The sequence below is a fragment of the Cydia pomonella genome, chromosome 3 (genome assembly GCF_033807575.1).
Source record: "Cydia pomonella isolate Wapato2018A chromosome 3, ilCydPomo1, whole genome shotgun sequence".
Classification (NCBI taxonomy): domain Eukaryota; kingdom Metazoa; phylum Arthropoda; class Insecta; order Lepidoptera; family Tortricidae; genus Cydia; species Cydia pomonella.
Genome location: NC_084705.1, coordinates 9,101,057 through 9,114,412, shown reverse-complemented (window position 1 = coordinate 9,114,412; position 13,356 = coordinate 9,101,057). Strand labels below are relative to the sequence as shown.

The 13,356-nt window shown below is 36.2% G+C and overlaps 1 protein-coding gene across 1 annotated transcript in view; it reads right to left on the bottom strand.

The window, feature by feature from the left end:
* Positions 1–13,356, bottom strand: part of LOC133515990 (protein wings apart-like) — a 40,318-nt gene that overhangs the window by 4,259 nt on the left and 22,703 nt on the right. Inside the window, exons 10-13 of the mRNA XM_061848646.1 lie at positions 2,838–2,956; positions 2,207–2,370; positions 883–989; positions 258–442 (exon numbers count right to left, since the gene is read on the bottom strand). Coding sequence (XP_061704630.1) covers positions 258–442; positions 883–989; positions 2,207–2,370; positions 2,838–2,956 — 575 coding nt within the window. The remainder of the gene's footprint in view (positions 1–257; positions 443–882; positions 990–2,206; positions 2,371–2,837; positions 2,957–13,356) is intronic.

Below are 13,356 nucleotides of genomic sequence, written 5' to 3'. Positions count from 1 at the left end.
AAGTACCTCCACCTTACAGAAAACAGCAGCCAAATAACACTAGACCCTACTCATAGTGTTGTGTTCCTGCCGATGAGTAAGGTTGCCAGAGCTCAACGAGGGGGGGCGGGTTTAGGGTCGGCAACCCGCATGTAACTCCTCTGGAGTTGCAGGCGTACATAGGCTACGGAGACTGCTTACCATCAGGCGGGCCGTATGCTTGTTTGCCACCGACGTAGTATTAAAAAAAAATGCGTAGGGGCGGTACTAGTACTCACACTGGCGGTCAGCGACAGGAAGTTGTAGTACTTGTTGAGCGTGGGCAGCAGCGGCGCGTAGCTGGGCACGCGCTGGCGCACGGCGGCGGCGTGCGCGGCGCCCAGCACGGCCGTGTGGCCCAGCAGCAGCGCCGTGTACGCGCCCACCATCGTGTGCTCCATGTGCGTGCCCGCGCGCGCCAGCACTGCAAGCACGGACGGCACTCAGTGGCCCGCGTCTCTACTGTGCGAGCGCACGGGGGAAGAAAGGGCGGGGGCCGAGAGCTACTTGTGCGATCAGTATGGTTTCATGGATCAGATTTTGGAATTAAGCGACAATGACTCGCAAACATCTTCATTAGCACAATTAGCCCGCTCCCTTACTTCCAGTCACGTAGATAACGGCTACTAAAAATTGATTTGTTTGACATTTCTCAATAATATTCATTAATAAATATTAGCCTCGTAGAAAGATTAGTTAAAAGAATTTTAAGTACTATGTTTACAATTATTTACTAAATCATCAGTAGCCATAGAGGATTGAGTCACCACATAAACATTTATTTTAATTATACAGTGTCCAGGCCGCAATCGCATACGACTTAAGGGCAGAATAGCCAAAATAAATATTCGTCTTAATACTTACGTTTCGCTACAGTTTCGTCGATGTCATCTTGTTGTTTTTTCTTGTCAGTCTCCCCATCAGTTTCCTTTTCGCCATCGAGCAAAGCATCTGTGTTTTCTTCAGCTCTCCTAAAATAAAATAAAATATTTGAGTTATACTTAAAGCAATTGCTAATCATACAACATAATTCTTATTGCGATGCCCTTAACAATTCCTACTAACATTTTAAATACGAAAGTTCATCTGTTACCTCTTGCAAGTCTAGCCTAACCACTCTGCCCGAGAGCATGCTTTGCACCCAGCAGATAGTGGTGGAGTCCACCTCCTTGGCACTAAGCCCCTCCACCAGTGTCCGAATGGGTATATTATCGAAAGCGCACTCAATATCGAGGAAGGCCGACAGGGCTATTTCCTTGTCTTCCAAGGCCCATTCCACTCTGACGAACAGCTCCAGCAAGGCAGTCTCTGTGGATCTGCCCCTACAGTAAGCATGTTGGCTGTCATGTATTAGTTTACTCAGAAGACAGCTCTCCCTGATATGCTTGTCAATTACCTTTTCCAAGGTTTTAAGAAGGAACAAGGAGAGGCTGATGGGTCTGAAGGACTTGGCCAGAGCGTAATAGGCTTCGGTATAAATAATACCTTAACCTTGTTCCACTGCTCTGGTAGGTATCCCCGGGCGTAACTAGCTCTGAAGATTCTAACCAGATGCGGGATTAGGACTTCAGCTTCTCGTTGCAAGTACAGGGCTTACTCCGTCCAGGCTGCACGTCTTGTGAGGTTTAAAGGAGCTAATAGCCCATCTCACTATCCCCGGCCTTATGACCAGGGCAGCCTGCCTCCAGTCCTCCGGGCGAGGCCTATGCAGGCCTCTGTCCACCTGGGGGCCGTATGACTATCCTGTCCCTGGACAGTGAGTTTCAACTAAGAGCTCCAAAGTCTCCATCTCATTAGTAGTGAAGGAGCCACCTTGCCTTCTAAGAAGGCCTACTTGATTACTTCTGTCTTTGGAGAGTATTCTATGAAGGTTCGCTCCTTGGGGCGTATTTTCAATTTCCTCGCAGAACCTCCTCCATGACGCTCTCTTAGCTTTCCTAATCTCTTTACTATATTCATTTAGGGCTTTCCGATAGACCTCCCACTCGTTTGTCCTCTTAGCCCTATTTAATAACTTACGTGTTTTGTCCCTGAGCCTCCTGAGTTTGGAGTTCAACCATGGGACCATACGTTTAGTTGATTTGACCTTGGGAGCACAGTTATCTTCAAAGGCACTTACAATGTCCTTTGAAACTACCTCTACCGCAAGTTCTAAACTCTCCCGCGTTTATGATTAGGTATATATTACCTGGCCAAGTCGACCCGCTTGTAGAAGAGGTCCACAATCAGGTCCAGCGCAGAGACGGTGCGCGAGATGATGTCCTCGTCGCTGTCGACGCGGATGCGAACGTTGAGTAACCGGTTCGCGTTCTCCTCGTTGTTCTGGACCAGGTTTATGAGTAGCAGCAACACCTGGTTAACACGTGTTAGAAGTTAAAAGCGGGAACTTAGTTTTTTCGGGTACTCCGACAGTATTTATAACAGCATTATTTTACATAAGTCATTAAAAAAACTTTCATTTTTAATCATATGATCAAAAAGGTGGGTCCCAAAAAGTGTAAAGAGAATCAACTAGTTTTAAATTTGTTACTATGAATTATAAAAAATATGCCATAATGTATTATGATCAACTTTTGTTCAACCTGCCTCTCTAATATTAATTTTTGTAAACATCAACTTGTTTTAAATAAAGTGTATTTTTATTAGTTTGATTTCCCTGCAGTTAACTAACCCATAACCCATTTGTATGCTGCAGATGAAACGATTATTATGAACGAGTCTCCTTTTTTGAAGTATTTATCAAGCTTCATGCTTGTAAATAAAGCGGTCCTGTATATCAGTTCATCATTTTGGTATACAATGAAATCGTCGATACTCACACAAACACTGAACTCGAAGTTTTTGCTATCTGGTATGAAATTCTCCTGGTTGTTGAGGATGATGAGGCACATCTCCATCACGCCCGGCTGCTCGCCTATCACACGAGCTCCGGGAGACACTGCAAACAATATTTATATTTAGTAAGGTAACGTAAATTAACGTTAACCAAGAAAAATACAGTCAGACTTTACAGTGACTATTAAAGTTGCCCAAAACAACACAATTATTATTATTTAAACTTTCATTAAACAAAAGTATAACTTAATAACTTAAAACTAAACCTAATTTGCTGTCATTCTTGCCATGTTTTATCAAGGACCGCCATTGACAGTGACAATATATGATATACATTGTATGTTTTCATAGGGACATCACAGATTTACAATACTGTACAAGATTGCATGTGAAATATCAAAAGCGGCACCAAATTCGGAATGATGTCAAGTGTCATTGGAAGTATCGAATTCAGAAATAATATGTATACCAAAGTCCAATAGAAAAAGCAAATAATTTAAACAAACCCGACAGCTTTTGTTGGCATTTGACATTTAACTTAAAATTTTTATGGAGGTTGCTTTCACTGAAATATTTTATTAATTGATGTATATTTTAACAAAAAAATTATACAAATAAAATAAGCAAGTATATAATTTGTTTATAAGATCATGACTGTCGTCAAACAGTGCGTGATTACGAAAAAACTTCATGGCGCGATCAGATAACACGAAAGGGTCTAGCCGCAAACCTATAGTGAAACTGCCCCTGGCTGAAATGTATACCTTTCTTAGAAGAGTTAATTGGACTTATTATAAGATATCATTTTACAATATTTCAAGCCTGGAATCCCCTTGGTTTGGATAAAAAAACAAAAATATATAAAATCTTTTTTAATTTTTCTAAGCTAAACTAATGGTTAGATTTTTTTGAAATTCGGATTATACATGGCACTAATAGCAATACATTTTCAAAAAAAAAAACAAGGTTCTAACTTATTTACAAAGGCCTAAAAAAATATATTTTTTTGTTTAATTTTTTTTTTTTTATTATTTACAAGAGGGCGACAACCTCAATTTTTAGGTATTTAATGCACAATACAATATTGTATGAAATATTTTTTTTTCATAAAAATCCATTTGTGGCAACAAGGTAAAAATGCCCCTCTTTTGCCATCATACTTTATGAAGCATCTATATACCTTCTTAGACATATGCCGAGAATGTATCTATATTTTATGATTAATGGTCGTAAGACGAATGGCCTGCATTAGTAAGACATTTTTATCTTATTGCCACAGATGGATTTTTATGAAAAAAATATATTTCATACAATATTGTATTGTGCATTAAATACCTAAAAATTGGGGTTGTCGCCCTCTTGTAAATAATTAAAAAAAATTTTTTAACAAAAAAAATATTTTTAGGCCTTTGTAAATAAGTTAGAACCTTGATTTATTTTTAGGGTTCCGTAGCCAAATGGCAAAAAACGAAAAAGCCTTATAGATTCGTCATGTCCGTCTGTCTGTCCGATTATGTCACAGCCACTTTTTTCCGAAACTATACTGATCAAACTTGGTAAGTAGATGTATTCTATGAACCGCATTAAGATTTTCACACAAAAATAGAAAAAAAAAAACAATAAATTTTGGGGGTTCCCCACACTTAGAACTGAAACTCAAAAAATCTTTTTTCATCAAACCCATACGTGTGGGGTATCTATGGATAGGTCTTCAAAAATGATATAGAGGTTTCTAATATAATTTTTTTCTAAAATGAATAGTTTGCGCGAGAGACACTTCCAAAGTGGTAAAATGTGTGTCCCCCCCCCCCCCCGTAACTTCTAAAATAACGGAATGAAAAATCTAAAAAAAATATATGATATACATTGCCATGCAAACTTCCACCGAAAATTGATTTGAACGAGATCTAGTCATAGTCATAGTCATAGTATCTTTATTCATGAACAATACAGAATTGTGTTTGAATATATGTACATAAAGTGAAAAACATGAGAAAAACAACAACAAAGAACTTATCAAATGTAGGTACCTACAAGTAAACAAATAAATATCAATCTAAAAATACGGCAACATTTAAATACTAAATAATAACAAGAGAAACAATACTTAAGACTTAAACAACATTAAACACTTCATCTACCGTATAAAAACATCCTCTCAACAAAAACTGTTTCAATTTGTGTTTGAAGATATTATACTTTGAAATTGTTTTAAGCTCTTCAGGTAATTTGTTAAATAATTTAACAGCCTGGTGTCTTGTACAGTGCTCCTCTACTTTCGATAATGGACGGAAGTTAACTTTTATATTTTTGGTGCGCGACACTTTGCGCATCTCCTGTTCTTCATCAGTTTCAAATCTAGAGCTATGTTTAACGAGATCCGTGAGTAATATAAGCACATATAAACTAGGCACCGTAAGGATACCAAGTTTTTGAAAATATTGCCTGCAAGATGTCCTTTGTGGGATGCGAAACATGATTCTAATAGCTCTTTTTTGAGAAATAAGAGCTCTATTGATGTTATACTGGAAGCTGTTTCCCCATAGCATAATACTGTATCTCAATTTAGCCTCTATTAGCGCATAATAAACTATTTTAAGATGGTCTATGTCAATTTCATCTCTGAGGGTTCTCAGGGCATAGCATGCTGAACTAACTGCGTTCTCAATAGCATCCAGCTCCTGTATCCAATTTAACTTAAAATCGAGACGTATACCGAGAAATTTTACACTATCAACTATTGCTACGGAGGTTCCATTTAAAGCGATTTGAAGCTTGTCAGTTTTTTTAGAGTTTTGATTAAACAGCATTATTTGAGTCTTATCTGTATTTAGGCATAGATTATTAAGAGTAAACCATTCGTAAAATGAAGATAATGCAAGATTGACTAATTCATTGAGCTCTATTATGTGATCAGCATGAATCACTGCATTCGTATCATCAGCATACATTATTAAGTTGCAATTTGGTACTACATTTGAGATAAATTTGACAAGATCATTTGTAAACATAATGAAAAATACAGGACCTAAGATGGACCCCTGCGGCACACCTCGTCTTATTTTCACTGGTGCAGACTTAAAGGATTTTACGCAACCATTTTTTATATCTTTTATTTCTACGTACTGGATACGGTTTTCAAGATAATTACGTAAGAGTCCGTAAGCTTTGCCCCTCACTCCATAAAAATCCAGTTTTTTCAGTAGCAGATCATGGTCTACTGTGTCAAAGGCAGAACTAAGGTCTAAAAATAAGCCTACTACTCTCTTTTTATTGTGGATTTTTGATATGACATCATCAATCAAGTAATTAATAGCATCTATAGTGCCTATGTTCTTTTGGAAGCCAAATTGCCTTGGATTAATTATGCTATTGTATTGTAGGTGTTGCAGAAGGCGGGTTTTAATAAGCTTTTCGAAAATCTTTAACAAAACTGGAAGAAGTGATATGGATCTGTAGTTTTTCGGATCTGTTTTTTGGCCTTTTTTGTATACAGGCACAACTTTGGCTACTTTTAATTGATCAGGGAAGATAGATTCATTATAACATTGGTTAAAAAACTGTGCTAAAGGTTCTGAGAGAAGACCGATAGTCTGTTTAATAACAAAAATTAGCATTTCATCAACGCCATAGGATTTTTTATTTTCCATGGCTTGCACGGTCTTTGTAACTTCAAACGGTGTAATCGGCCACCACAGCATATCGTTATAGCAGATTTCATTGTGATGTTGTAAGAAGTTGATTGCGGAGGGCAAATTACCTGTACTTGACGTTTTACTGCAATCAAACTGATCAGATAATAATTCAGCAACATCTTGGGGTTTATGTATAATATTGCTATCGACTTTAAATACTAGTTTATTTTGTTTCGTGCCAGTTGATTTATTTCTATGCCTATTAATAACATTCCAAATACCTTTAATTGATCCTCCTGTTTCATATATATCCCGTTGTACAGCTATTTTTTTTGCATGTCGAATAACTTTTCTGTATAAAGGACAATGGGCACTTTTGTATGGGGAGTGTCCCATGGATGTATACTGTTGAGACATATGTCGTTTTAAAGCTCTTAATCGTAGTATTATTTTATTGTATGGCACCAACCTTGAACCACTTGCAGGGACCGAGCTATATAAAAAAAGAAGTTGCGCATATAAGCAGTTATATTTCCTTATACGCGGGATATAAAAAGTTTTAGCGTATTTTATTCGAAAGAATATAAAAAATGCTTTATGTTTTTTGTATCAACACCAATGATAAAGTATTTAAAGGGACACAATGTACAGTTTTAAAAAATCGTCATTCTAAAAATTACTTGATACACAGCGAAATAAGAGTGTATACAAATGCCATGTATATTATGTGAAAAGTATTTTTATAAGCTATTTTTCGTATAATATAACTGGGGTCAAATCGTTGCAGGGACCAAAATAAAACCATTTAATGAGTTAATTAATTGTAGTTAATTACGCCTTAACTTTTCTACTCAACGCCAGATGTCGCTCTAAAGCAAAATTCTACTTGACGTAAAACATTTATACATAGCGGTAATCTCGTCAGTCTTACTCCATCATTTTAAAAAGTATAGACTAGTTTATGGATTTCTAAAGTTATGTCAAGATGACTCTGAATGTAATATTGTCAACAATAATTGTCAAAACACGCAATTTAAAATATTCAACATTGTAATTACAAAATAGTATATTTCTAATACGCTATAATTTTCTCCAATCGAAAGGCACTCCATTCCATTGATCTCAGAGAGTATGCTCCTTGATGATCTTCACTATTCATGGGGTAGGTAAGATAAAAGTATTATTTTTTCTCGTATAGCTGCTATATAGCGTTCGACTCCATGGAAAATAAAGGCTCCAAATTATATAAAAAATGTAGCATATATACAAAGTGCAATTTAGATAGTATTCCAGAAAAAAATGCGCCAATGTAAATGCTGAAAAGTTTCCTATCGTATTGTCGAACAAATTCATATCTACTTCTGATCTACGCGACCTTAGATTAGAAGTTTGGATTGTCCTACCTAATCATTTTACATTTTATTGTTTTCAGAACAAGAATTATTTTACTTCCCACTGTCTATGTAAGGGGACTTAGAGCGGATTCATACTTTACTATACGTGTCGTGTCGAATGATAGTCCCTATGTCAGTTTCTCCAATTCTATTTTGCGTAGGATAAGTTAAAAAAATAATTTAAAATATGTGTTACCGTATTTTTATTCATGAAATTACCTATATTTCTATGTTAATGATTGTACTATACTTCCAAAAATATGTCTGACAAACATTTTACATGAAAGCCATTTTTCCATGTAAAAATGAACTGTTATAGGGACCATCTTTTGAATTTATGATAATTTATTCATATTTTAATGTACTCGGGTAATATTGCAGGCATTATATCAGCACCAAATAAATGCTGTGAACCAGATATATATTAAGTGGCGAATAACGTTTCCAAATCGCATTTTCTTTTGACATATTTTTCTTTTTTTTTGCTCTTTTTTTCACGACCGGTTTGGCCTAGTAAGTCGATGATCCTGGGTTTGAATCCCGGTAAGGGCATTTATTTGTGTGATGAGCACAGATATTTGTTCCTGAGTCATGGATGTTTTCTATGTATTTAAGTATTTGTATATTATATATTATTATGTCGTTGTATGAGTACCCACAAAACAAGCCTTCTCGGCTTGCCGTGGGACTCAGTCAATTTGTGTAAGAATGTCCCTATAATATTTATTTATTGTTATTATTATTGTATGTCCGGTAACAGAACTCCCCAGGAGCACTCGGGTGTGTAAGGTCGCTACTCCCCAACTTATTATAATTGTTATTACTTTCAGCATTTTTAAGTTGTTCATCGGACACTGAGGCCATTGAAGTTTCAAGCTGGCGGCATCAAAATGGAGTACCTAGGTACTGTTTCAAATAAATGGGTGGTAAGTGAGTACATTTGGTGAAGTGGAGCTGCTGATGTTGATCAGAAACGGAACTCTTCCACGCGCGTGATTTGTCTTCTTTGTTAAGTTTGTAGCGAGTAAGTTTCAAGTACCAAGGTTTTTAGGAACCTTTGTGTCAAGGTAAAGGTCTGACGATGGGTTCCATGAGGAAGCGAGGGAACACCTCAAATCTTATAGGCATATAGTCATTTTGGATTTTCATCAATACCTTAAGCTTTTTCATTCCCACTAGTGGCATTTAATGAAGTGGAACTACTGATGTTGACCAAAACGGAACTAATGAACGCGCGCGATTTTTCTTCTTTGTTTTTTTTATGATATAAGAGGCAAACGAGCAGACGTCACACCTGATGGTAAGCGATTACTGCCGCCCATGGACACCTGCTAAACCATAGGGGTTGTAAGTTCGGTGCTGGCCTTTAAGATTGGAATACGCTGTTTTCTTAAAGTTTTAAATGTCGTATTGGTCCGGAAATACCGCAGGCGACAGATCATTTCATAGTTTAGCTGTATGAGGCAGGAAGTTTCTAGAGAAATGCACAGTTGAGGACTGCCAACCATCTAAGTGGTGAAAATAAAAATGTTGTAGCGTAGAGCGATGACGAAAAGAGGCGGCAAGGATTAATCCGAGCAATTCGATGGAACACTCGCCGTAATAGATTTGTCCTGATAAGTTTGTAGAAAGTAAGGTTGTTAAGAAACATCTGTGTCTAGATCCAGGTCTGATAGATACCTCAAACCTTATAGAAATACATATAGTTTTTTTGGATTTACATCAATAACTTTGGGCGTTTTATTAAAAAAAGCTACATTTAATTAAGTGGAACTGCTGATGTATTCCAGAACGGAACTTTTCAACGCACACGTTTTGTATTCTTTATTAAGCTTGTAGTGAGTAAGGTTCTTAAGGTGTACTTAATACATCAATGTCCAGTTCTGATGATGGGTTTCATGAAGAATTGAGGGAATTCCTAAAATCTTTTAGGCATACTTGTAATAATTTCTGGGATTTTATTCACATATCAAGCATTATTATTAAAAAAGTGTCATTTGACTAAAAGTAACAGCTGATGTTGACCAGAATGGAACTCGCCAACTCGCGCGCGATTTGTTTTATTAGTTAAGTTTGTAGCAAGTAAGTTTTAAGTATTAAGGTTTTTAGGAACATTTGTGTCAAGGTAAAGGTCTGATGATGGGTCCCATGAAGAATCGAGGGAATTTCTTAAATGCTATAGGCATATATGTAGTACTTATTGGATTTTCATCAACATATTATCAACTTTTATTCACAAAAGTGACATTTGATGATGTGGAACTACTGATGTTGACCAGAACGGAACTCCAACGCGTGCAATTTTTCTTCGTTAAGTTTGTACCAAGTAAGGTTCTTAAGAAACATTTTTGTCAAAGTACAGTTCTGATGATGGGTTTCATGAAGAATCGAGGGAATTCCTAAAATCTTATAGGCATACATGTAATAATCTCTGGGATTTTATTTACATATCAAGCATTTTTATTAAAAAATTGTCATTTGACTAAGTGTAACAGCTGATGTTGACCAGAATGGAACTCGCCAACTCGCGCGCGATTTGGTTTATTAGTTAAGTTTGTAGCAAGTAAGTTTTAAGTACTAAGGTTTTTAGGAACATTCGTGTCTGGTAAAGGTCTGATGATGGGTCCCATGAAGAATCGAGGGAATTTCTTAAATGTTATAGGTATATATATAGTACTTATTGGATTTTCATCAACATATTATCAAGTTTTATTCACAAAAGTGACATTTGATGATGTGGAACTACTGATGTTGACCAAAACGGAACTCCAACGCGCGCAATTTTTCTTCGTTGTTAAGTTTGTAGCGAGTAAGGTTCTCAAGAAACATTTTTGTCGAAGTACAGTTCTGATGATGTGTTTCATGAGAAAGCGACGGAACTCCTCATTCTCCTCAATTTTTATAGGTATATAGTAATTTTGGATTTTCATCAATATCTTTAGCTTTTTTTATTCACATTAGTGGCATTTGATGAAGTGGAACTAGTGATGTTGACTAAAACGGAACTCTTCAACGCGTGAGATTTTATTCTTTTTTTGTTTGTTGTGATATAAGAGGCAAACTAGCAGACGAATCAACTGATGGTAAGCAATTACCGCTGGCCATGGACATCTGTTACACCATAGGGATTGTAAGTGCGGTGCCGGCATTTAAGATAGGAATACGCTCTTTCCTTAAAGTTTTAAAGATCGTATTGGGCCGGAAATACCGCATGCGACAGATCATTTCATAGTTTAGCTGTATGAGGCAGGAAGTTTCTAGAGAAATGCACAGTTGAGGATTGCCAACCATCTAAGTGGTGAAGATATAAATGATATAGCGTAAAGCGGTGACGGAAAGAGGCGGCAGAGATTAATCCGAACAATTCCTCGGAACTTTTAAGTTTGTAGAAAGTAAGGTTCTTAAGAAATATCTGTGCTAGACACCAGTGTCTAGTGTCTAGGTCTGATGATGGACACCTCAAACCTTATAGAAATACATATATATATATTTTTTTCATCAATATCTCTAGGTGTTTTATTTAAAAAAAGTTATATTTGATCAAGTGGAACTGCTGATGTTGTCCAGAACGGAACTTTTCAACGCACGCGTTTTGTATTCTTTATTAAGCTTGTAGCGAGTAACGTTCTTAAGGTGTATTTATATCAATGTTCAGTTCTGATGATGGGTTTCATAAATAATCGAGGGAATTCCTGACATCTTATAATTTCTGGATTTTTATTTACATATCAAGCATTTTTATTAAAATGTGACATTTGACGAAATGCAACAGCTGATGCTGGCCAAAATGGAACTCGCCAATTCGCGCGCGCTATGTTTTATTTGTTTATTTTGTAGCAAGTAAAGTTCTTGAAGACATTTGTGTCATAAGGTCTAGTTCTGAGGATGGGTTCCATGAGAAATCGAAGAAATTCCTCAAATCTTATAGGCATACAATACATACAGTAATGTTTGGATTCTCGTCAACATATCAAGCATTTTTATTTAAACAAGTTAGTGATATTGACCAGAACGGAACTCTTCAACGCGCGCGATTCTTATTCTTTGTTAAGTTTGTAGCAAGCTAGGTTCTTAGGAAACATTTGTGTCAAGGTCCAGTTATGATGATGGATTCAATGAGGAATTGAGGATTTTAAATCCATTTGAATTCACAATTGGGAGGAATTGAGGATTTTCGTCAACATATCAAGTTTTTTTTATTTGAACAAGTGACATTTGATGAAGTGAAACTGCTGATATTACTGAAACTATGCTGATACTGCTGAAATGGAACTCTTCAACGACAAGTATTTTACCTTAGGCGTTTTTTTTTATTTTATTTCGTTTATAGCATGTAAGGCTTTTAAGGAACATTTGTGTCAAGGTCCAGTTCTGATGATAGGTTCTACGAGAAACCGAAGGAGCTTCTCATATTGTATAGGATAGGCATACATATAGTCATTTTAGGATTTTCATCAATATTACAAGCATTTTTACTCAATAAAGTGACATTTGTTGAAGTAGAATTGCTGATGAAGAACGGAACACCTCAACGACTTCCAGATTCTTTATTTTTATTACTCTTCTTTCTTTTTCATTATTCTTAGAACAGGTATTTCTACGAAGTGAACCGAACTGCTACTATTAAAAGTAGGTAGGTAGGTAGGTTAAATAGGTTAAAACTGTAAGGATTATTATGTATAAGTAGTCTTTCTTTTAATTAAACATAGGTAAGTAATTCTATTTAAGTATAAGTATCTTTAAAAAAAACATCAATCGACTCTTATCTGTCACTAGTTCCAGTTTCAGAGTATAAAATCCGGGTACACAGCCACGGCTAGCCGGGTAGCCAGACAGTTCGAATACCGACAAGTTATTGTGAATAAAAAATCTTATCGTCTTGCAAAAGTTAATGTCATAAATGTATAGGTTTCGAATACATGAATATAAAGTGAAAATGCTGGTAAAAGTATTAGTTTTTATCATTAACCATTTTATATCCCAACAAAACTGTTACCCTTACAAAAATAAAATGCTTTCATTACCTAATGTAGGTTACGTTAGGTAATAAATAAATAAATATGTAGGGACAATCTTACACAGATTGGCCCCAAACTAATCAAAGCTTGTACTATGGGTACTAGGCGACGTTAAACATACTTATTTAGATAAATATATATTTACGTATATACATAGAAAACACGCATGCATTAGGAACAAATATCTGTATTCATCACACAAAGAAATGCCCTTACGCGATTCAAACTCGGGACCATCGGCTTCATAGGCAGGGTCACTAACCCACTAGGCCAAACCGGTCGGCAAAAGGTAAAGATAATTAGGTAAAGACAATGAATAATTAAACGTATTATAAATTGACACCAATATCCATCAAATAGTATAACTAGGTATGCTAAGATCGGGCTTCAGGCCATTACGTCGCACCTTTAGAATTAAATTAATTTGACTCAAAAAGTACGACTACTTTATATATG